Here is a 22,741-nt window from a genome sequence, read left to right on the forward strand (position 1 = left end):
GTCATGATGAAGCTATTGAGATATGTGCTGAGAATATGCTTAATGCTGCGAAGCTAATAAGCAATACAATGTCAGAGGTTGGTAAGAATCTGTCTGATGGTCTTCAATATGATCGTGATATGGATATGTTTCAGAAGCTTGAACGTGCATTAAAAGAGGTTGATGGTTTGGCAAATGATGAAATGGACCTTGTTTCGTTTAAGCTCACTGATCATCCTAATAAAGTAGCTTTCTTTCTTAGTCTTGATCCTAATCGAAGACTACAATGGATCAGAAGATTTCTTGCTATCAATTAATCATTTTATGAACATTGTAACTTGCATTGGAATGTTTTGAGTATTTTGTTAAAAATAACATATGTTATGCTTCTTTTGAATATTGTTAAATGTTCTTTACAAAAGTTTGTTATTTATATGACTATTTTGTTTTGAGTATTAATCACTGATCATCCTACTACTACTACTACTACTACTACTAATAATAATAATAATAATAATAATAATAATAATAATAATAATAATAATAATAATAATAATAATAGTTTTGTACAAGGTTATTTATGTCTTTTAAACATATATTCTATTCCTATTCCTTAACCAACCAAACATTGGAATACAGTTCCCAATGTCTATTCCTTTAGCGAACCAAACAAATGAATATAATTCTTATTCTATTCATTACCTATTATATTCCCTATGGAATAGCATTCCTATTCCCCCCAAATTCATTTCGTGAACCAAACGGCCCGTCAAGGTAATAGCGTTCCCGGGAATGAGCTATTCCCTTTGCAGGGGGAATAGCCATTCCTAGGGGACCCCCTGGTATTAGTTATTCCCAAGTATTTGGGAATAACTTTAGTACTATAATACCGAAAATACTCTACCACCGCCACCACTGCCACCGTCTCCACCACCACCACACCACTGTCGACACTGCTACCACCGCCGCCATCACCACCTCCACTGCCACCACAACCACCGCCGTCACTGCTACCACCGCCACCACAACCACCACCACCACAACCACCACCGCCGCCACCACCACCACCACCAACACCATCACATATTTTTATAAGGGTATTTATATCTTTTGAAACATATTTCATTCTATTCCTTAAACGAACCAAACATTGTAATATAATTCCTAAAGTCTATTCCTTCCGCGAACCAAACATAGAATATAATTCATATTCTATTCCTTGCCTATTCCATTCCTTATGGAATAACATTCATATTACCTCAAAATTCATTCTGTGAATTAAACGTGATGTAAATACTTCAATAACATAACATGACTTAATACTGATATTTATTTTTAATTTTTTATGAATTGCACATAAAAAAGACTAGTAATAAACTAATAATACTGAATGCCAAATCAAATATAACAAACCAATTCAGCATCAAATTATTATTATTTTTTTAAAAAGGCCACATTTTATATCAGTTAATAGGTTACCTGATAATCTAGTAAAAATTAAACTGTCAAATGCATTTTTCTTTCAAGTTAGATGATTTAATTATATTTTTTTATTTTTTAGTTTGAAAATTCAATTTCACTTGTGTATTTATATTCGATTTTTATTTATTTTTTGCAAGCTTAATTGTTAATACTCCGTAGTATTAAAGTGGATCTTATTAACCCGGCCCGGTTCCTCAAAGGAAGGACCCATTTTTCACACACATAGACCCACCTCCGACTCCGAGCACACCTTCCTCCATCTTCTTCACCGAAGACCGAACTCGGATTCTGGCTCAGCTCCAACAGAGTCAGGAACCCGATTCCAACATTGCCGGAAAGGCCCCAGCTCGCCGATCTCCGCTCAGAACCCTAAATACGAAACACCTTGTGATCCGAACTCGGACCAAGAGGATGCCAGCGCTACGAGTCTCAATCTCATAATCAGATCTGAATTGTATTCAAAATTTCACTATTATTAACAGTTCATTGAATTTATCTTGGAGAAGGTTAATGGCGTCGAGGAATAGGACGATTCTGTACAAGAAGTATAGAGATGCGTTGAAGAGCGTACGAGCTCCGACTGGATCGTCTTCATTGAGCTCCGGCGGAGGCGGAGGCGGCGGCGGCGGCCCAGTTATAGAATTATCCACGACTTCCTTGCTTAATACGAATCGCTCTTATGCTCCTCTCAGCACTGAAGATCCTGGAACTTCCAGGTATAGATATGTGTATTCAACTCATCTATGCAATGCTGCAATCATGAATCAGTTTCTAAATTAAATAAAGTTTTAATTTTGATTTAGAATTATTTTTGATCCAACATGTCTTTGTTTAGTAGAACTCTTCTCACTACTATATGACATTTTTAATTGTTTAAAAATTGGCAGTAAAATTGCTTGGGAGGTATGTATAAATCAGATTGTGATTAAATCACAGTGAGGGAAAACGTGAAATTATTGTATCATGGCATTTCTGACATAACATAGCAGAGAAAAAGTTAATTGTAATATAGGGAGAGAAATTGAAATTACTCGATATATTATGAAAACTCAAGTAATGATGGAATTGAATTTGAAAAAATAGGTAGTTGGAGGCTGTAGTTAATCCATTTCTTGAAAGCAGGTCAGAGGTGAATTTGCATTTCCATTGTTCAGAAGACTATATGATTCTTGAGTTTCTTCTTGAGGAGCTTGGATGAAAAACTGGAAAATTAACTGAAATCTGTTTAGCAGCATAGAAGATTGCATGAATAGTTTAGCTGCAAATTTCTCAGATCATCAATGTTGAACTATTGTGTAGGAATCTTGAATCTATCAGGCCTTAATAAGTTGATTTACTCTTAAAATGAAACATGCTTTCAATCTATCCTTCCTTCTATTTCATTTAACTATTTTTAACCTACAGAGGAAAACCTTCCGCAACCTTTAACCAAGAAAAGCTTTGTGTTATATTTTATGGGATTTTCAATTATTACTATTAGCATTATGACAATAGTACCCGGTACAACTATATATATTATACTTGGTTGTACCCGGTACTATTGACACCACTGGCAATTGGTACAAAAGATCTTATATTTCCTAAGACATTTAGATAATATCCAAAATTCAAAACAAGGTACATGTGAACGTTTTATTTTTCATGTTTTCCTGTTTCAGGAAATAAAAAGAATCTGCCCCATTTCATTAGGACATATAGTGTTCTGCTGTATATAACTGTTCATACCTTCTTATCTTTAGTAGTTTCTTTCCTTAGTTGATGTATATACAAAATGGTGAAAAGTGGTCTTTTGATCTATGATTCTCTAAATTTTAATGTGTGCCATTGACAAACTATCACTGGCAAGGTTGAAATATTGGTTGTGTAGTTTTAACAACATTAGTTACTTAATCTACTAAAAAAACTTATTGCATTAAATGGCAGAGCTTTCAAAGTTCAAGCCACTTTATAATTTCATTTATTTTCCTCTGTGAACTACTTCAAAAGGTGAATGGTAATATAACCTATTGAGATTCTGCATATGAACCAATCTAAATTCCAACCTGTTTAAGAGTTTGTGGAGAGCCCAGCATGAACTTCAGTGTGCTACTGTAATACAAACTGAAAGGAGACTCATTTACCACTGCAGTATTTCAAACCAAGAGATTCACTAACCAGTAACCACCTAAATTCCTGCTAAGGCTAAGACTAAATTAATATAGTGGATGGGGAAATTGCTTAGTATCTAATGTTTCTTCTTTGCAGTAGTGGTCCAGTTACAGTAGGTCTACCACCTGCGTGGGTGGATGTATCTGAAGAAATAGCCGCTAATGTGCAACGGGTGAGAACAAAAATGGCTGAGTTGGCCAAGGCTCATGCAAAGGCTTTAATGCCATCATTTGGAGATGGTAAGGAAGATCAACGTCGGATTGAGAGTCTTACTCATGAAATAACTGATCTGTTGAAGACATCAGAAAAGAAGTTACAAAGACTGTCAGCATCAGGACCTTCTGAGGATTCCAATGTTAGGAAAAATGTGCAGGTATGTTTTGATTGTTTTTAAATCTTTTTTTCCCCCCTGAATTTGGTTGCAATAAAAATTCAGAAATTCTAAATGTCCTGCATTTCTTTTTATCAATTTTGTAAATTAGCAATTTATCTTGTCTTGTTAAAGTTTGCCAAATCTTCTTTCAAGGTAAAACTCATATATTCACTATTCTATCTCTTCCTATCAAATGCATCTTATGATGTCAAATAACAGTTTCATGCCACACTTTTTTTTTTTTTCCCAATTTTGTAAGGTTTTGGTTTAAAACCGTATAGTATTAAAGAGTCAGTTATTTTCTTTGCCCTCTTTAATCTAAATAATTAGGCTATTAATTTGTAAGATATGAAGCTTAAGGAACAATGTTAAGTAGTTTATAAACCACCTTGTAATTAGGCATGCTCTATGGTTGTTGGCATGGTGAGGCAGATATTGCTCAATTGTAGATAACTTATCCTGAATGGCTTTGAAACCTTTTACTTGTAACCATGGACGGCACCTGCCATCATTTAAAGAAGGTAAGCAGAAGAAGCACCCTGCTATTAGAGACTTATGGTGCCGCTGCTGGAACAGAATATATTATTTTGGAAGTTACTAGCTAATTTTCTTAGGCTATAGGGGGTCTCTACATTTTATTAAACCAAAAAGATCAATTTCACTAATGGAAACTGTTGGTAGCATAAGTTCTTCTGGTGTGTACTTTCTCATTGCATGTTCTTTCTTGTTATTCTAAACATTTTAAAACTTCACCCACTTTAAGTGCGGCTCTCAAAAGTTGTGTCGCCTGTCTCATACACAGAGAGCCCACACAAATAGGCTTGTGTGCTTATTTTATTACCAATGATTTACCATTTGTATATTTCCTTACATTCCGTGTACTCTATGACAGCGCTCTCTCGCGACTGATCTTCAGAACCTTTCAATGGAACTTCGCAAAAAACAGTCTACTTATTTGAAACAACTGCGTCAACAAAAAGAGGTGAATGTCTTTTAGCATTTTAGATATGGTAAATAGTTCATTTAGAGTTTGGATTGGGGTGATTTGACATGCCCTATATAAAGGCTGGAATTGCTTCATCAAGATTACCAACATTCTCTCTCAAGGCTAGCTTGACTTGCATATGATATCTTATCTAGTTATATTTCCGATCTCTCTTTTCTTAGTCTTTTATATGATCCAGAAATATATGCTCACAAGCTTTACCTAACTCATTGCCATTTTGTGTAGGCTCCAGATGGTGTTGACTTGGAAATGAATTTAAATGAAAGCCACTCTACTGGGGAGAATGATGATTTGGATGACTTTGTATGTATATCTATTTATGATGTCTTTTTAATCAAATCTCTTTTCTAATTTATGTAACCCTTTTATCTAAAGCTCACTTGCCCATATACTGTGGCAAATTTTTACTAATGATGGTGACTACATCCTACCAACATCTTAATTTACTTTTTGCAAATAATGTCTTAGGGATTTAATGAGCACCAAATGTCGAAATTAAAGAAAAGTGAGGCATTCACAGCAGAGAGGGAGAGAGAAATAGAGCAGGTAATCTATGAAGTTTCTGGTGTCTCTTGCTAGACTGTTTTTACTTTAAGTTCTATATTTCTTTGTTGTATGTACATACCTGAAAAAAACTTATATACTTCTTTGATATGGTAGGTTGTAGAATCAGTCAATGAACTTGCCCAAATTATGAAGGACTTGTCAGTTCTGGTAATTGACCAGGTTAGTATAAAAATAGTTACAGATGTATTGTATTTGTCATATTCAGTAAAAGCTTCTGAACCTTTAAGGTGACATTAAATGAACATATTCTTTGATCAGGGTACCATTGTGGATAGGATAGACCATAATATTCAAAATGTTGCGGCAACGGTTGAGGATGGCCTCAAACAATTGCAAAAGGTCCTCTCCTTTCCCTTCCTCATTGAAGCATACAAATTTGTGCATGCAGAATATATTATTGAAATTCTCATCTTTGTTAAATGTTGTGTTGGGGTTTAATTTGAGTGCAGGCAGAAAGAACCCAGAAGCAAGGCGGGATGGTCATGTGTGCCACAGTGCTTATCATCATGTGCTTTGTAATGCTAGTCCTTTTAATTCTGAAGACAATACTTTTCTAATCCGTGAAATTGGTCCTATACATTCTTACCTTCCCTTGCATCCTGTATGCGCCAGAGGACTACCAACTTACCGATCGAGGCCAATGGAAGAACTTGGAATTCTGAACTGCTGCTTTAGAATTTATTCCTTATGCTGTCTAGCTCTTCTCTCTCTTTTTTTCGTTTCTGGGGAAGGTTTTGTGTAATTGAGCAAATTAATACAGCCAGCTCAAGGGACCTTTGTATAGAGCATTTAACTGTAATTTGTTGATGATTTGTTTTTTTGGAGGAAGGCATAATATCGATTCTTTTATCTTGGAGAATTTTGTAGCTGTGTGTGCATGCTTTATATTCACTTGTTCATGACATTCTTATCCTTCAATTCGAACTTACTTTACTGGTGGCATGGGCAGTGTAGGGTGTAGCGACACACGATAAGGTCTCTTTGCTTCTTTTGTGGATTTGCAGTTGTATTCCTTGTGATTGCAGGCCTTTGGTCTTTTTTGACTTGAATAGGTCTTAGTTTCATTTAGGTTCTTAGATTTTCTAAAAAGTAAATTGGGACAAGGGTCAAATATGCTCTTCAACTATAGGTCAAAGTGTAATTAACCTTTAAATTTGTAAAAGTTTCAATTAGACACTTTAACTTTTCATTTTTATTCAATTAAGTTAAGAAAAAAAATCATTTTAAGTCTCTCAAGTATAATACATGTATCAATTTTAGTCTTTTACTATTAAAATTTTCAAATTAAGTGCATGAATATTCACTTTGTATCACATTTGGTCCTTGATTATTAACATTTTCAAATTAGGTGCATGACTATTGAATTTGTATCACATTTAGTCCTGATGTTAAATTTTTTGGCCAAATTTCTGGTCAAGTCACCTGTGACCGATTAATTTATTTAATTTTTATTTTAAAAATTATTTTAATCAAATGGATGAATAAAGTGTCATTAATGTATCAACATGTTAACAACCCGAGACAATAAACCTCGGGCACTAATTGATGACATAATTCAATGAAGCATATAATTAGAGATTGACTAATTATGTAAATCCTTGCTTATTATATGGAGCATGTAATTAGGGATTGACTAATTATGTAATCACTAATTAATGCTCTTATCTTATTTTACATATGATAATAGATTATAAATAATGACTTATCTCTTAGAAAAGAGGGCATTGTTATTGGAACAATAACTCATAACTGTGGGCAAGAATTTATTCTCGATGAAGAGATATTCTTAGAATTCCCTTGTTTTCTTTCCTTTGTGTTTTACTTTATAACTCGTAATTGTGGCCAGCGGACCGGTCTTAGGTCCGCGGCTTCGGCGTCTTTTGGTCCCTTGCAGGAGCGCCTTGGCCGTTCGTCGACTATTGGGGAGCCTCAGCTTGGTTTGCCCAGTTATGATGGAGCACCCATGTGAGTGGTGGGCCGTTCAGCAGAGGGGCGGACTGCTCGAGCGGGCGGATTGCTCTAGCAGTTGGCGATTACCAGAACGGGCCTGTGACATGGCACGTGAGGAGGTATTTGGCGGGAGAGCACGACACTTATTGGTACACGCGTACAGTGAAGGAGGGCAGAGTATTGTGGTCCCCAAACCTATCATCGACGTAGTATTAAGGTGGGGAGGGTCTCCGTTCCAAGGGCATCATCATCATCTCTCCTTCTCTCTTGACTTCTCCTTCATTCAACAACGCAGTACGTCATTTGTCTCTACTGTCCGCTAGTTAGCAGTGTGGTTGGGCCGTTTAGACCAAATTCATTCCCTTTGTTTATTTAATACATTTGCAGCCCGTTTGTATTATTTCAAGGGCCTTGTGCCCTAGTAATTCAATACATATTTCGCACCCATTACCCGATACCAACCCAGTTTTATGGTAGGCCTAGTCCATTAAAAATCATTATTTGTGCCGTTTATGGAAACCGTGACGAAAATCATGTGTCCTTAACTTTACCCCATTTCAAAACTCGTTATCTATACTTGACCGTGAAATTCTATCCGACCCAACAATACGGACATGGCCAGCTCAAGGAGTCAGCACTCAAGGGACCTTCAGAGCAGCTTAGCTGGCCAGCACAAGGGGCGTCTCGATCCCAGAGGTCTAGCTCGCTGCCCCGCGAGGTCGGAGGGCCAACCAACACCTTTATATTGGAGGGAGGCGTGTTTCCAATGGGTAACAACTTGGACCCTAAGGAGGCGGGGCCAAGTAGGCCCAACATCCAACCGTTAGCCCAAGAGGTAGCCCAGATTATATGTATATGAATGACCCAATAAGCTAGGGACCCACCCAAGCAAGTGCGGGCGACGAAACCTGCTCCTAAGGCACCCCCGCCTCCTTGGTGACTAAGCACCCCCCTAGGTTGAGCCACCTTCGATATGGGAGAGGCTAGGGCCTCAAGGCCCGAGATCACAACCAAAAAGGGGTGTGAAGCGAAAGACACCCATTCGCGAGAACCTCACGGCGGGTCTAGAAGAAGCCATGGATGAAAGCACTGACCGAGCCCCACGTCATGGGCTCTTGGAGGCAAGAAGGACAATGCCGGAAACTCGGGCACGTATGCCAGGGGACTAGTCTTACAAGTAGAAAAGAGGCTCGAAGAGCTAGCCCAATGGAGGGGGAAATCGCCCATGGTCCCGAAGATAACGACCTCACCCTCATTCACAAGTTGGATCATAGAGGAGTCGCACTCACTAAACTTTAAAACCCCGAACGTGAAACGGTTCGATGGGGATGGGAAACCGTAGGAACACATTCTAGCCTATAAGGCAGCCATAATACTCATGTGAGTATCAGAGGCAATGATGTGTTGAACATTTTTCTCCACCTGCTGGGTGGTGGCCCAACATTGATTCACCAGGCTACCAACCGCGACAATCGATTCATTATACGACCTCGTAGTCAAATTCGTAACCCACTTCGTCTGGGGGAGAAAGACTAATAAGCATTTCTCCCACCTAGCCTTAGTAAAGCAGAAATCCGACGAGGCCCTCACCAACTTCTTATTACGGTGGTGAGTGGAAGTAGCCAAGGTCGAAGACATGGACGTGGACGACAAGTCCGCCATGGTATTATTTATGGAAGCTTTGAGGGCCGATGACCTATATAAAACCTTGAGGAGGAATGCGCCTGGTAATTATGTAGCCATGATGGCGAAGGCAGACCGTTACGCCAATGCAGAAGAAGCCAATCGGGCCAAGAAGAAAGCTGATGAGGGTTCGATCAAGAAACCAAAGGTAAAGGAATCCAATACGTCTGGGAAGAGAGTGATTGATCATCTCGTAGAGCGACCCCGAGATTGAGGCAGGCGAGCCTTCGAGGCTGGGCCACCGATCCCATGTGTGTCCCTAAGGATGTACCCTCATGTAGCTCCCGCACCGATAACATTAATCCCCCTAACTGGACGACCTAGCGAGGCATTGGCCTATGCGAAAGAGTGTAACATGGTGCGACCATCACCACCATTCGTCACAGAGTTTTTCGGACTCGATAAGTCAATGTATTGTGAATTCCACATGCGACATGGCCACGACATTGATGAGTGTCACACTTTAAAGCAGGAAATCAAATTCTTAATACAATCAGGGGAGTTAAAAAGTTTCATCGACTGGGAAAAATTGGCGAGAAGGAATGCATGGAACAAAGTGGACGATGACCCGCCATTGATGTTTCCTAGGAGAGAAGGAAGAGACTCGACTTGGAGGGTGGCGAAGAAAGGGAGGCAACCAATAATTGACTAGTACATAAGCATAGAGGAGCAAAAAAAAAAAGGTCGAATATGAATGCATGTAGGGAAGGCGGTAAAAAATCCTAGTTTGTTAAGCCTGAATGGAGGGAAGGCATCCCAACATGTCCACTTATAGGGAAGGCGGTGAAAAATCCTAATTGGGCGGACAACCCAATAGGTCCACATATAGGGAAGGCGGTGAAAAATCCTAGATGGGCCTGCATGGAGGGAAGGCAGCCCAACAAGTTCGCATGTAGGGAAGGTGGTGAAAAATCCTAGTTAGGTCTGCATGGAGGAAAGGCAGGCCAACTGGTTCGCATGTAGGGAAAGCAGTGAAAAATCCTAGTTGGGCCTGGATGGAGGAAAGACAACCCAACAGGTCCGCATGTAGGAAAGACAATGAAAAATCCTAGTTGGGCTTGCATGGAGGGAAGGCAGCCCAACAGGTCCGCGTGTGAGGAAGACAGTGAAAAATCCTAGTTGGGCTTGCATGGAGGGAAAAGCAACCCAACGGGCTTGCATGTAGGGGAGGCAATGAAAAATCCTAGTTGGGCCCGCACGGAGGGAATGCGACATTAAAAAAAATCTCTTTCTTTGTCTTGCAAGGAACGTGCGGGAGCTAAATCGTTCTAACGAACCGCATATAGGGAAAGCAGCAGGGACCAAGCTTTCCAAAAGAGAGGAGAACCTTTCGGTTCAGGAGTCTAGGGGGTCAATGTGGGAAAGAGTTTGTGGGCGTCTATACTTTCTTTGCCTATCAAAGGTAACCAAAGAAAGTGGGGGACTGATGGTGGCCCCAAGAGTACGACCCAAAGAATAATTAAACCAATTAGGAAAGTGGAGGTTTTTTTTTTTTTTTTTTTTTTTTTAATGGAAAGAGGACTAGTAGCGTGTTTGGCAGCGTGGTATGGGGCACGATTAGGGAAAACAATAGGTGATAGATCAGGTGCGGATGTTTTCTTAGGTGAAAAATAGTGTCTAATCTCATCCATTGATTCAGTATAGATCAAGGGTTCAGAATGAAGATATCTTTAAAAAAACACAACGCGGTGGCATTATGGTAATTTTGTGTAAGTAAGTTTATTTTTTTTTATTTTTTTATTTTTTGTCTTTCAGTGCATTTTTTTCCTTCTTGCAGAGTATAATGTTGTACCCTTCAGAATACAATGTTGTAACTTCCAGAACACACTGATGTGTCTTTCAGAGTACACTGATGTGCGGTTGGACACACATTAAGCATTAAACTGACACACTTTAAGTACACAACACACAAGACATTAAGCACACAAATAAAACACCTTAAGAACACAAACCTACGCACCTTAAGTACAAAACTCACGCACCTTAAGCACAAACCTCATGCACCTTAAGCACAAAACTCACGCACCTTAAATTTCAACAACTACTCACATTAAGCACAAAACTCACGCACCTTAATTACACAACTCACGCACCTTAAGCACAAAACTCATGCACCTTAAGTACAAAACTCACGACACCTTAAACACAAAACTCACACACCTTAAGTACAAAACTCACACACATTACTCACCGCACAACCGTACGAGAACTTAATTATATATATATATATATATATATTCGAATTAAAATGACCAAATTTGTAGATATTTATGGTATGCTTAGATTGTTTAAGAAAGTAAGATAGCATGAACTAAATATGAAAATGTAAACTTTGAAATGTCACATTTTGTTGGTTAGGTTGTATAACTTAACCAAACACTCCCTAAAATCTTTTGAAATTCTGCTTCTTGCCTCTCTGTAATAGAGAGGTCCTGCCCTGAGCAGAAGACCTATAGTGCTCCACAACGGCGAGTCGGCGACCAGGCGACGTAGCCCCGGTGCTCCACATACGGTAATCCGACAAGGCGACACTCTCCAATACGGTAATCCGACGTTGCTTAACTTGCTTTGTATATATTCTTTTCCTAATTTGGAGTTGATTAATGAATAGTTCAGTTTGACATTTGGAAGCCTACATTAAACAAAGCATTCCGATTTCTGAGTGTGATGTTCTGTGACAGTGTGCTGTGTACTTCAGTACTTGTGAATTTTGTGTATTTCATTTTTGTTGAATGATTGAATGAAGTTGTTTATTGTTAGACTGTTATGTGTCTGATGACAGTTGAAACTCGGAATTTAAAGAGTTTTAGTGATAAAATCATAAATTGATCAAGAGAAATTAGAACACTAAACTACATCCACTGCATCATTCATGATGGGGTAACTGAGGTAAGTCTGCAGTTTGTACTTGATATTATATATATAGTAATTTTTTGTAAGTTTGTATTGTGTAAGTGGAACCCAAGTGCTGCTCCTCAGTTTCTATCCTCACACCGCCGCACTACCACAGCCAATCCACTCAAGATATGTTTACTGATTTTGGATAACAATACTACTGAAGCTTGTGCTTTAATATGATTTTTCCTTGTGTTATATCCAGAGAGTGCTGGCAGGCAATGTATCTCTATATGTATGTTGAAGTGGTAGGGTTTAGAGAGTTGGAAAATAACTAATGTTTATTGATGTGATAATCACTGCAGCCTAGAAATAAGTATTTCAGCTGCACTGTGTGTAAGAAAATTCTTGTGGGGAGTGGGCCTGTGGCAGTGAGTTTATTAAATGTTCTAAATCTAATGACTGTCACTTGTTCAAATTATGTTATTATCTGCAATGTGGCAGATTTTTGAAAAATCGTTTTCTCACCCATGCAGTTTTATTGCATGAGAGACTCAAAGTTACTTCTGGCTAGGCAAAATCTTTTTCTCGCCTGTAGTTTCTTCTCTTCTTCAATTCAGACCTCTTGCTTATTGGGTTTTAGCTTTTGAGCTGTCTTTGAATCTTTGTATTTCTTACCCTTTGAAGGACATGAGAGAAATTGTGACAATCCAAGTTGGAAGCTATTCAAACTTCATTGGTTCTCACTTCTGGAATTTCCAGGTTTTTTTTTTTTTTCTCATCAATATATATATATATATATATATATATATAGCTTAATTTGTTCCATATGCTAATTGAACACAATTTTTTGCATCCATTTCCTTCAAACATATTTTTGTTCTCATATTTCTTAGTAAAAGAAACTTTCACTTTATAGATAGCAAAAGTCTGAATCTTGAGAATTTTTAGCCACCTTTGTTGTTGGTATTGGATTTATTTTTTCGTGATGGAGATATTCTCATTCTTTCTGGCTGTGGGTTTTATTGAAATTGTGAGATCTATCTTATTTTGAGTTTGTGCCATTTGCTAGTTGTTAGAGCAGTTTCTGGTGTGCATATTGTGGATTGATGAATTTTTGCATAATCATGAAGGATGAGTTGCATGGACTGGCCGAGAGTGATGAAGTGTTCAAGAATCATTCTCTTAATACTGATGTGCTCTATAGGAGTGGTGAAACACAACAGGTGACCATATCATGTCTAACTCTATGATGCGTTTTAATATGATCTCAAGTTTAGCTGTTATGACTTTATGTGTTTCATTTCAAAGTCATTTTTCTTGAAAATTCTGTTGCAGGGACTCCTTACCTATACCCCTCGATTGGTTTCAGTTGGTTTTCAAGGTAAACATTATGGACGTTTCATCATCTGTGAAATGATGAAAGGCAGTTAGATGATTACTCATGCAACAAAGTGTTTATTTCTCTCATTATTGATTTTACTTGGAGATCTATATACTCAACTTTTAAGTTAATGAACTTGTACAAAGAAAAATTTTGATTCACTAAAAGATTTTCATCCATACTTTTCAATAGCTAAATTCCTTGACATGTATTGTGCTTTAACTTGAAATCTCTACATTCTGAGTTATAACCTAATTTATGAATTGCTTTGCTTTGAATTTTTTTGTGAATCTTCTCAGTTCTCAATCCATGAATTTATAAGTGATTTTTATCTTCATATTTTTCCTTTGGTTGCTGCTAATACTATGGCTACATTTTATGTAGTTTAAAGGCATGATATATGTTATTGACTTTTACATTTTGCTGCTGAAATCACATTTTGACATTTAGATCTAATGATGCTGCCTGTATGAATTTGTGACGTGTCAGGGTCTCTTGGATCTATGAGTTCATGTGGAAATTTGTACAGTGAAAAGCCATCCCAAAGTTCGGATGTTCTAACATGGTGAGATCTTTAGCCTTTCTTTATAGTTTAATTCCTTGGCTTCATTGCTTATAAAAGCTTCTACTTAAACAATCATTCAACATAAGTGGAACAAGGTGTCCATGGCCCATGGGTACTATGAGTTCTTAAAAGTCTTGACCTTTGCACTCTTCTGTTTTTTAAAATTATTATTTAGATTATTGTTATTCTTGCTTGGATACTAATTACTCGTGCACTTATCTATAGGATTTAATGATTCTCTGAAAGTCTAAATGGATTTGAAATTAGTGTATGTTTTGAGAGTGGGATCATAAAAAGGATATTACTCCCTTTGTCCCATTTTACCTTATATGTTTATTATTCATTGGTCAAATCAACTCATTCTTCTTTGCTTATTTTCTTTACTATTTTACGGAGTATTATTTTAAAAATTTTGATTTTGTTTGTTAAATAGTACTTTCAATATAGTTTCTAAATATATAAATTTTATATATTAATACTAAAATGAAAAGTTGAATTGTAAATAACTTTAGTCAAGCCTCGTTAACCAAACCAGAAACATAAAGTGGGATGGAGGGAGTATGATATATGCTTGGACATGTAGTTTGTAATTCATAGTTTAAATTTGCCGTAACACCTGTTTGCCTCTTTAGTCAAATTGAGCATCTGCATACCAATGTGCAGGGCTGGTAAAGTTACAACTCAGGCCTCTGAGCCTTTAAAAAGGAATCTCTTCTTGCAAAGTTTATACATGGAAGAAAAGAATATGAATATGGTTGATGGTCCTGATGGCAGGGAGAGTGACTCCCACAATGAAATTCAGGACAAGGACATTGTTGAATGTTTAGAAAATGGTGTCCAGTACTGGACTGACTTCTCAAAAGTTCAATTTCATCCCCAAAGTTTGTATCAATTAAGCGGGTTATGGATGGATGCTCAAGAATTTAACTATGGCATTGGAAGGGATACATTCCACAACCATCAACGGGGAGAAGAATTAAATGAAAGGCTTCGTTTCTTCATTGAAGAGTGTGATCATATTCAGGTATTTCCTAGTTCCAACAGGTGATGCATCTTGCATTTTCTTTGTTGTCTCATAGACTCTTTCTTAATATGTACTATAAATGTCTAACTTTTGTAGGTGTCATATGCTTTGCTAGTCAAATATTTGAATCTATTTATTCTTAATAGAAGCAGAATTACTCTTAAACCTCCGGCCATTAGCAGTCACCTATACATTGATTATTGATAGATATTCATCTATTATCCTGCATCTTATCTTCCAGTCTCCTTATTTCATGTCTTCAAAGGATGATGACATGAATTCTGAATGTCAATTAAACTGGTATTTAAGCATCTTTCTTTCATGTTTAACAGTACAGTCTTTGTTGTAAAACTAGTGAATGTTTAATTGGACCAATGATCCAAACTCTGCTAGGATTAGGGGGTCCACCAAATTGCCAAAGAAGTGTTTGTTGGGATCATTCAGTCATTCTACAATCTGTAATACAGGGTGCACATAATTTTACTTTAAACCAAATCAACAAGCATTGTATGGAGTTTCATCAATTAAAATAACAATTTGAAACTTCAAAACAACTTGGTTGATTCTTTATTGTGGTAAAACTAGAGTTGCTAGAACATTTGTAGTATTGCCTTCCCTTTTCATTCATGATTCATCAATAATAGGCCAAATTACAGAACAACTTGTATGTACACTAGTGCTCCACTGATGCATGTTTTTATTCTGCTTTTGGACATGTGTCTTTTACTAGGGGGTACAATTCATAGTTGATGACTCTGGAGGCTTTTCTGGATTGGCTGCAGAGTTCTTGCAGAATATTGCAGATGACTATAGTAATGTACCTGTGTTGCTGTATACTGTACGGAGCCCTGGATCATTCGCTAATACTAAAAGCCAGAAGCTAAATATATCACAAAGTCTTCATAATGCAGTTTCATTTTCAAGGCTAGCATCCTTTTCTAAACTGATTGTCCCCATTGGTTTGTCTTCCTTGAGCGCAAGTAAGAATTGCAGAATGTCAATCACAAAAGAATAGTTCCTTTATTTTTCTCACCTTGATTTCTTCTATACTAGTAAAGTGTACTAATTTTCCTCACTGTTCATAATTCATAATTCTCTTTATCTAGCCTTTCTGGGTATGCTTTAAATTCTCATTTTATCTTTGACAGTGAAAGATGCTTCTCTTTACAATAGTTTTTCGCTAATAAATCTAGGTAAAGCATCCAGGCGTCTCTGCATTAAAGATGAACAGCCCTACTACACCAGTGCAGTTTATGCCTCTGCACTACATTCTTTGAGTCTTCCATTTCGAATGGAACATCCGGGTCCCACAGCAGAATCAATATATGCTTCTGGTGCTTTAAATATGTATGAAGTCATACACGTGTTAGCAGATCAAGCTAGGCAGAATATGGTTTCTACATTGGATGTGTCTATGCCAGCTCCTTCATTAACTGGTATTGCTCTCCCATTGTTAATTTTCTAAACTTATATAAGCATTCAATTATGCAATTCCTGACTGACTCTCAATTTGAAATTCTTTTGATAGGGAACCAGGTTCAGGGGTCTTTGCTTGACAATTTTGTGTCCTTGACCCCAGAGGTAGAACAAGACAATGAAGACATGCATGCCATGGAATGTATGACAATTCACGGAGTCCTAGGATCTGGTATTTTATAAGATCTTATGCTTCTAATGCCATTTTCCAATTTGAAATCTCAAGTGACCTTTAGTTTTGTACCATCTTTGGAGGTTGTTCATATATTACTGGTGCTCCTTTTTTTAATGTATTTTTATCAACATAGTGCCATTTGTTTTGTTTGATTCTTCCTAGCCTTATCTTAATGTAATAGCAATACAACATTCATTGCACTAGGGTTGGCCTTAGATTTAGGTTACTGAAAACAACAAATCATATTTCAGCAACCTTCTACTTTGATTTTCAGGAAGCCGGAGGGCACCTGTTTATGAAGTGAAGCGCACAGTTCAGGATGCTTATGAGAAAGCAATTTCAAGGCCCAAATTCTCACACCTATCAGTATCTTGCTGTCCTCTTCCTATACCATTGCCTTTTCCTGCCATCTTTGGGAATTCCATTGGCCAACACGGTGAGCTATTAGAGACACCTATTACTGAAACCCCATCAAGGGGGCCCCTTGAAGTCCATTCCATACCCATGGCATCGAGATTACGCTCTAGCACTGCCATTTTACCATTTTTGGAGAGCAGACTGGAAAACCTTCGGAAGTTGGGTATCCAGCGAGGAGCAATTGGGGCACAGGTTCTTGAAAGTTGGGGCTTTGGCAGAGATGAGGTAGAAGACTTGGGAGAGACACTGTCAAAACTGGTTAATACACTGAAACCTTATTCTGACATATCCTCTGATTCTGATTGATATACTGTTCTGCGTGTATTGTAGTTTGTTTTCTGATATCTGCTGAGTTAATGAAATTACAGTTGTCAAAGTGCGAATTCATTCTAACTTAGTCTCTCCACATCAATTTGATTGTACTCGAGTCTTGAAATTGATAAAATCTATATCCAACTAAAGTTCCAAAAGTCATGAAGATGGTGGTATATACATTTGTGCTTTATTCCGCGTATATTGGATAGATGAATATTTTATAATCTGCAGAATCATTGGAATATATAGATTGTAGAGGATGATTTGTCCGAATGGCATAAATGGTGTTAGGATTTGTGTGCATATATGAAGTCCATGCTAACAGATTATTGAGACGCAGAGAATGAAATGTTAATTTTGTGCTTTATTCAACGTATATTGCATTTATTGATATGCAGAGAGAGTGTTGTAGTTGCTTAATGTTTGATGTGGTAACAACAAACATGTATTGCCTTGTGACTTGTGGCCACAAAAAAGCCAAGAGGGTATTAGGGCTACTGTTATATTTACACTTTTGTAGTTGTGTACACAAATATATCAAATTCTATCTTTTGCGAACTATACCAAAGATGAAGCCGAAATTTTTTTAGGAGTAGAAAATTAGTTGGATTGTAAGATTAAAAGGCTTGTGGTGAATATGAAACATGTTTTTTTACAAAGTGTATGTGAAAAAACAAGGCATAATACATAGATTACATGGAAACTCTACCCCAATACTCCTCAACAAAATGACATAGCCAAAAAGAAAAACATTAAAGAAATGATGAATGTGATGCTTATTAGTTCAGATTATCCTAACTTCTTATGGGGGAAGCTGCTCTTATAGCTAATCATATTCTTAATAAAGTGCCTCTAAAGGTTCTTGGTAAAAATCCTTTTGAATTATAGAAAGGTTATGCCCCAAATTTGAATTATTTTAAAGTGTGGAGGTGCTTGGCTAAAGTAGGATTTTCATCTTTTAAGCGGTCAAATATTGATCTTAAAATTATAAATACTATGTTTATTGGGTATGCTGAAAACAATGCTGCTTATAGATTTATATGCTTAATTAGATAATCATGTTAAATTAAAGATGATGAGTTTTTTGAGCATATATTTCCTTAGAAAATGTTAATGAATGTAATGATTTGCCTTTAAATGATTTTTGTTTCATCATCATCAATGCCTCAATCTAAATTAGTGTCAGAGCAACCTAGAAGAAGAGGCTAAGAATGGAAGTTAGCTTTGGTAATGATTTTATTAACTTTTCTAACAGAGTTTTTTTTGAGAAAGAGAGACTTACTATTAAATCAAATCCGAAGATAAAACGTTACAAAGGAAAGGTGGCGGAGCAGAAAGCCACTCAGAACAACCAGGTCTAGAAACGGCATATCTAGCTATAGCATGAGCTACACCGTTCGCTGATCGCTTTACAAAGGATAAAAACACATGCGTAAAATCGCACATCACCTTTTTAATGTCACTAAGAATTACATGGAACGAAGATTCTCCATTGCATGACTTGAGACTATTGACCACTTGAAGAGAATCTGTCTCGACGATAAATTTGTCAGAGTTTAGACTTTTAATCCAACTCAGAGCTTCTCTAATCGCGGTAGCTTTAGCTTCTCTAGGTGAGAACACTCCATTCCATTGGGTTCCTTCGGCTGCCACAAAGGTTCCTTTATCGTCCCTGATTACACAGCCAAATCCCATCTTTCCGTTGGTCGAATCAATTGATGCATCGACATTTACTTTGAGGAAGCCTTCTTGAGGTTTTGATCACTTGATCTGCTTAGCAACCGTATCCACTTGATCTGTGTTGGGTGGTGAAATTGCTTCTCTCCAGTCTTGCAAGTATTTCTTGGCTTTAAAGACAATGGTTTCGGCACTTTGGATCCTCTTATTATTTCAGACCTTGTCGTTTCTCTGTCTCCATATTTCCCAGCAGGACATGATCACAATACATAGTTGGTTCCTAGACAAGGATGAAGCAAGAAGGGTAAACCAATCCTGGAAAGATGAAGCTTGGACATTGGTCGGTTGACAGCCAAGAATACTCCAACACTGTTTGGCGTGAATACAGTCCACAAACAGATGCCATGCAGTTTCGATATCCTGGTCACACAAGGGAGAACACACTCCACAGTTAACTCTTTTAGATCTAAGAAGGTCCCTAGTTGGCAGACAATTGGTGCACAACTGCCACATGAAGACTTTAATCTTAGGAGGGATTTTGAGTTTCCAAATGAGAGTCCACATCAGCCTGTCTTCCTCCCTCAAATCACCATTCACCACCTTATAACAGCTTTTCACAGTAAAACCTCCATCCTCTTCGGGTGCCCAGATTAGTTTGTTTTCCACATATTGTCTGCTTAGCGGAATTTTCTGTATCAAGTCGGCATCTCTATCAACAAAAATATCTCTTATAGTTTCCATATCCCAACGGCTACCATCGGCATCTTTTAGAACATCCACTGTAGCATTCTCTAGAAAAGGGTACGGGAAGGAGACAATTTTTGAATTGTCTTTATCTGGAAGCCAATTGTCCCCCCAGATTTTGATTTGATCACCTCTGCCTACCCTCCACCTAGTGTGTTTCCTCAAGACCTCCTGAGTTTCTAACAAGCTGCTCCATATGAATGACGGGTTAGAACATTTTTTGGCTTCAAAAAAGGTAGAAGTAGGATAGTATCTAGCTCTGTAAATCTTTGCCACCAAGGAGTCAGGATACTTGATTAACCTCCAAGCTTGTTTGCATAACATGGCTATTTTAAAATCTCTAAGGTTTCGGAATCCAAGACCCCCCCCCCCCTCCCCCAATTCTTATGAACACAGAGCTTTTTCCAGTTCTTCCAATGAATCCCCTTACTCTCAGTACCGCCCCCTTTCCACCAATAGTCATTCATTAGAACTTCCACCTCTTTAATAAGGTCTTTAGGAAGGAGGAACACTCCCATTGCATAAGAAGGGATAGCTTGAACAATACTTTTTAGAAGAATTTCCCTTCCAGATCTCAAGATGAATTTTTGGTTCCAACCCCGTATACGGCTGATCATCCTAGATTTAATGAAACCAAAAATTTGATTTTTGTTCCTTCCTACCATCATAGGTAAACCAAGGTAATTTCCACTGCCACCCTCACACCTAACACCCAGAATGTCTCCCACTCTATTCCTTATAGCCTCATCAACATTCCTACTAAAACAGAGAGATGATTTGTCAAAGTTGATAGATTGACCTGAAGCTGAGGAGTAACTGGCCAGAAGTTGCTTCAAATTGGAGGATTCTGTAGGATTTGCTTTGAAAAATATGTAGCTATCATCGGCGAAAAAAAGGTGAGACACTGCTGGAGCTGATCTAGCCACCGAGATACCATGGATTTTGCCGACATTCTCATAGCTCTTAATCAATGCAAACCCCTCCGCAACAATAAGAAATAAATACGGTGAAAGAGGGTCACCTTGTCTGAAACCTCTACTAGGGATAATGAGACCAATCTCGTTATTGTCTTTCAGAATATAATACATAGCAGAAGAGACACAATACATGATCATATCCACCCACCGCCTGTTAAAACCCATTTTCAACAATATAGATTTAAGCAAAGGCCACTCAACTCTGTCATAAGCCTTGCTCATATCGAGTTTGAGGGCACCAAATCCTTCCCGGCCTTGGGTTTTCCTTTTTAAGAAGTGCTGCATCTCATATGCCACCATGATATTATCCATAATCAACCTCCCGGGAACAAACGCACTTTGATTATCAGAAATCAGACCCCCCAGGATGGGTTTTAGCCTATTAGCCATGGCCTTAGTGACTATTTTGTACGCGACCGTGCAAAGGGCAATCGGTCTGAGGTCAGCCATTTTTTCAGGGGTGGCTTTCTTGGGGATAAGCACAATATGGGTATGATTTAGTCTCTTAGGGAATTGACCCGTCCTAAGGAACTCATTGCAAAGAGAGGTCAAGCTATCCCCAACTATATCCCAGTAACTTTGAAAAAAGCCAGGGTTTAATCCATCAATACCTGGGCTCTTGTCTGGATGCATCCCGAATGTAGCAGTTCTTACTTCCTCTCTAGTGAAGCCTCTCATCAAAACCTCATTCTGAGAATCTGAGACCCCCTTCCGGATTTCCTGGAGAACTGGAAATTGATTTCCACTAGAAGCAGTGAAGATATTAATGAAATAGTCCTTAATCAGCTTCTGAACGGCCTCCTCCTCTTGCACCCAATTCCTCGCATCATCGCGAAACCTCTTAATTGAATTGATACCCCAACGCTTGTTAACAGAGTTATGGAAGAACTTGGTATTGCAATCTCCCTCTTTTAACCAAAAAACTTTAGCACGTTGTTGCCAATAAAGATTTTGTTGGTTAAAGAGATGAAGTAAGGATTCCTGAACAGCAGAGAACTCTCAGATTGCATGGGCATCTTCTTTATCCCGGAGGAAATGTAATCTCGACTTGCATGCATCAATTCTAGACTGAAAATTTTTATGATAATTCTTTCCCCAATTCCATATATCCTCTCCGCACTTCTCAAATCTTGCACACAACTCTAAACCCATAGAACGATCCCAGCTGTAGTTGATGATCTCCCTGCATTTTGACTCTTTCACCCAGTAGTTTTCGAATCGGAAATGCCTCCTTCTACGCTTATAGACCGAGGGGATAGGCCAGATAGCGATTGGTAGGTGGTCACTTTGCAAAGCTTCGAAAGAAGTTGCCTTCGCTTCCCCAAACTGATCAACCCAGGAATTGTTAACCAAAATACGGTCTAGCTTCTCACGGATCCAGTGAGTAGTCCCTCTTCCCTTCTCCCAGGTGAACTGATAACCACTAAAACCAAAATTCCTCAGACCGCTTTGTTCCACTGCTTCTTCGAATCCCCTAATCAGCCACTGAGGTTGGGGTCTTCCTCCTACTTTCTCACATGGATTGAGGATATCATTGAAGTCCCTCATAACAATCCACGGTTGATTACCTTGGTTAGCCAGTGTTCTGAGAAGATTCCATGACAAATGGCGATTTTGTCTATTCGGATAGCCGTAGAAACCTGAGAAACGCCAAACTTGCTGAGAGGAGTCAATGTGGTTAGAAGAAAAAGAAGAGATATTAAGATCAATATCTCCCTTCCAAAATAGGACCGGGCCCCCTTTTTGGCCCACTGCATCCACCGAGAACATTCCATGAAAACCCAATTTAGATTTAATATCTTCCAGCTTATGAGTAACAAGTTTTGTTTCCATTAAAAATAAAAGTAACGACCGCTTGGAGTGGACTATGTCCACAAGAACTTGAACTGTCGCTAGGTTGCCAAGCCCACGACAGTTCCAAGCAATAAGACTCATTGTAATATGCGGGCCTGAGAAACTGGTCC

The 22,741-nt window shown here is 38.2% G+C and overlaps 3 protein-coding genes across 5 annotated transcripts; 2 read left to right on the forward strand and 1 right to left on the reverse strand.

Moving 5' to 3' along the window:
* Positions 1-1,651: 1,651 nt before the first annotated feature.
* On the forward strand, positions 1,652-6,459 carry LOC109182402 (syntaxin-41-like). Of its 2 annotated transcripts, none has more exons than XM_019332587.1 (8): positions 1,652-2,177; positions 3,709-3,982; positions 4,875-4,964; positions 5,214-5,291; positions 5,457-5,534; positions 5,649-5,714; positions 5,814-5,894; positions 6,005-6,459. In XM_019332587.1, exons 1-8 carry the CDS (start codon positions 1,972-1,974, stop codon positions 6,110-6,112), a joined length of 981 nt encoding a protein of 326 aa, XP_019188132.1. In that variant the 5' UTR covers positions 1,652-1,971; the 3' UTR covers positions 6,113-6,459. The 2 variants fall into 2 exon arrangements, with proteins under 2 accessions (XP_019188132.1, XP_019188131.1); XM_019332586.1 differs by having other exon boundaries at positions 1,653-2,177; positions 3,706-3,982.
* Positions 6,460-11,491: 5,032 nt separating this feature from the next.
* Positions 11,492-17,538, forward strand: LOC109182007 (protein misato homolog 1). Of its 2 annotated transcripts, none has more exons than XM_019332005.1 (10): positions 11,492-11,731; positions 12,711-12,785; positions 13,157-13,249; positions 13,362-13,407; positions 13,897-13,972; positions 14,636-14,996; positions 15,727-15,976; positions 16,190-16,432; positions 16,525-16,644; positions 16,922-17,538. In XM_019332005.1, exons 2-10 carry the CDS (start codon positions 12,714-12,716, stop codon positions 17,368-17,370), a joined length of 1,710 nt encoding a protein of 569 aa, XP_019187550.1. In that variant the 5' UTR covers positions 11,492-11,731; positions 12,711-12,713; the 3' UTR covers positions 17,371-17,538. The 2 variants fall into 2 exon arrangements, with proteins under 2 accessions (XP_019187550.1, XP_019187551.1); XM_019332006.1 differs by having other exon boundaries at positions 11,492-11,700; positions 16,922-17,457.
* Positions 17,539-19,269: 1,731 nt separating this feature from the next.
* Positions 19,270-22,712, reverse strand: LOC109181280. The gene is made up of 3 exons (XM_019331032.1): positions 21,926-22,712; positions 20,195-21,685; positions 19,270-20,108 (listed from the first exon to the last, which is right to left on the reverse strand). Exons 1-3 carry the CDS (start codon positions 22,710-22,712, stop codon positions 19,270-19,272), a joined length of 3,117 nt encoding a protein of 1,038 aa, XP_019186577.1.
* Between the last annotated feature and the right edge of the window lie 29 nt (positions 22,713-22,741).

Source organism: Ipomoea nil, unplaced genomic scaffold (genome assembly GCF_001879475.1).
Source record: "Ipomoea nil cultivar Tokyo-kokei standard unplaced genomic scaffold, Asagao_1.1 scaffold1043, whole genome shotgun sequence".
Taxonomy (NCBI): Eukaryota; Viridiplantae; Streptophyta; class Magnoliopsida; order Solanales; family Convolvulaceae; genus Ipomoea; species Ipomoea nil.

Coding starts and splice junctions, on each gene's coding strand:
- LOC109182402 (XM_019332586.1), top strand. CDS start 1,972: ATGGCGTCGAGGAATAGGACGATTCTGTACAAGAAGTATAGAGATGCG. Junction 5,715..5,813: donor CAGTTCTGGTAATTGACCAG/GTTAGTATAAAA, acceptor TTCTTTGATCAG/GGTACCATTGTGGATAGGAT. Junction 5,895..6,004: donor GCCTCAAACAATTGCAAAAG/GTCCTCTCCTTT, acceptor ATTTGAGTGCAG/GCAGAAAGAACCCAGAAGCA.
- LOC109182007 (XM_019332005.1), top strand. CDS start 12,714: ATGAGAGAAATTGTGACAATCCAAGTTGGAAGCTATTCAAACTTCATT. Junction 13,973..14,635: donor AGTTCGGATGTTCTAACATG/GTGAGATCTTTA, acceptor ACCAATGTGCAG/GGCTGGTAAAGTTACAACTC. Junction 14,997..15,726: donor AAGAGTGTGATCATATTCAG/GTATTTCCTAGT, acceptor GTCTTTTACTAG/GGGGTACAATTCATAGTTGA.
- LOC109181280 (XM_019331032.1), bottom strand. CDS start 22,712: ATGAGTCTTATTGCTTGGAACTGTCGTGGGCTTGGCAACCTAGCGACA. Junction 21,686..21,925: donor CAGCTGGGATCGTTCTATGG/GTTTAGAGTTGT, acceptor TTTGGTTAAAAG/AGGGAGATTGCAATACCAAG. Junction 20,109..20,194: donor GAAGAACTGGAAAAAGCTCT/GTGTTCATAAGA, acceptor TATGCAAACAAG/CTTGGAGGTTAATCAAGTAT.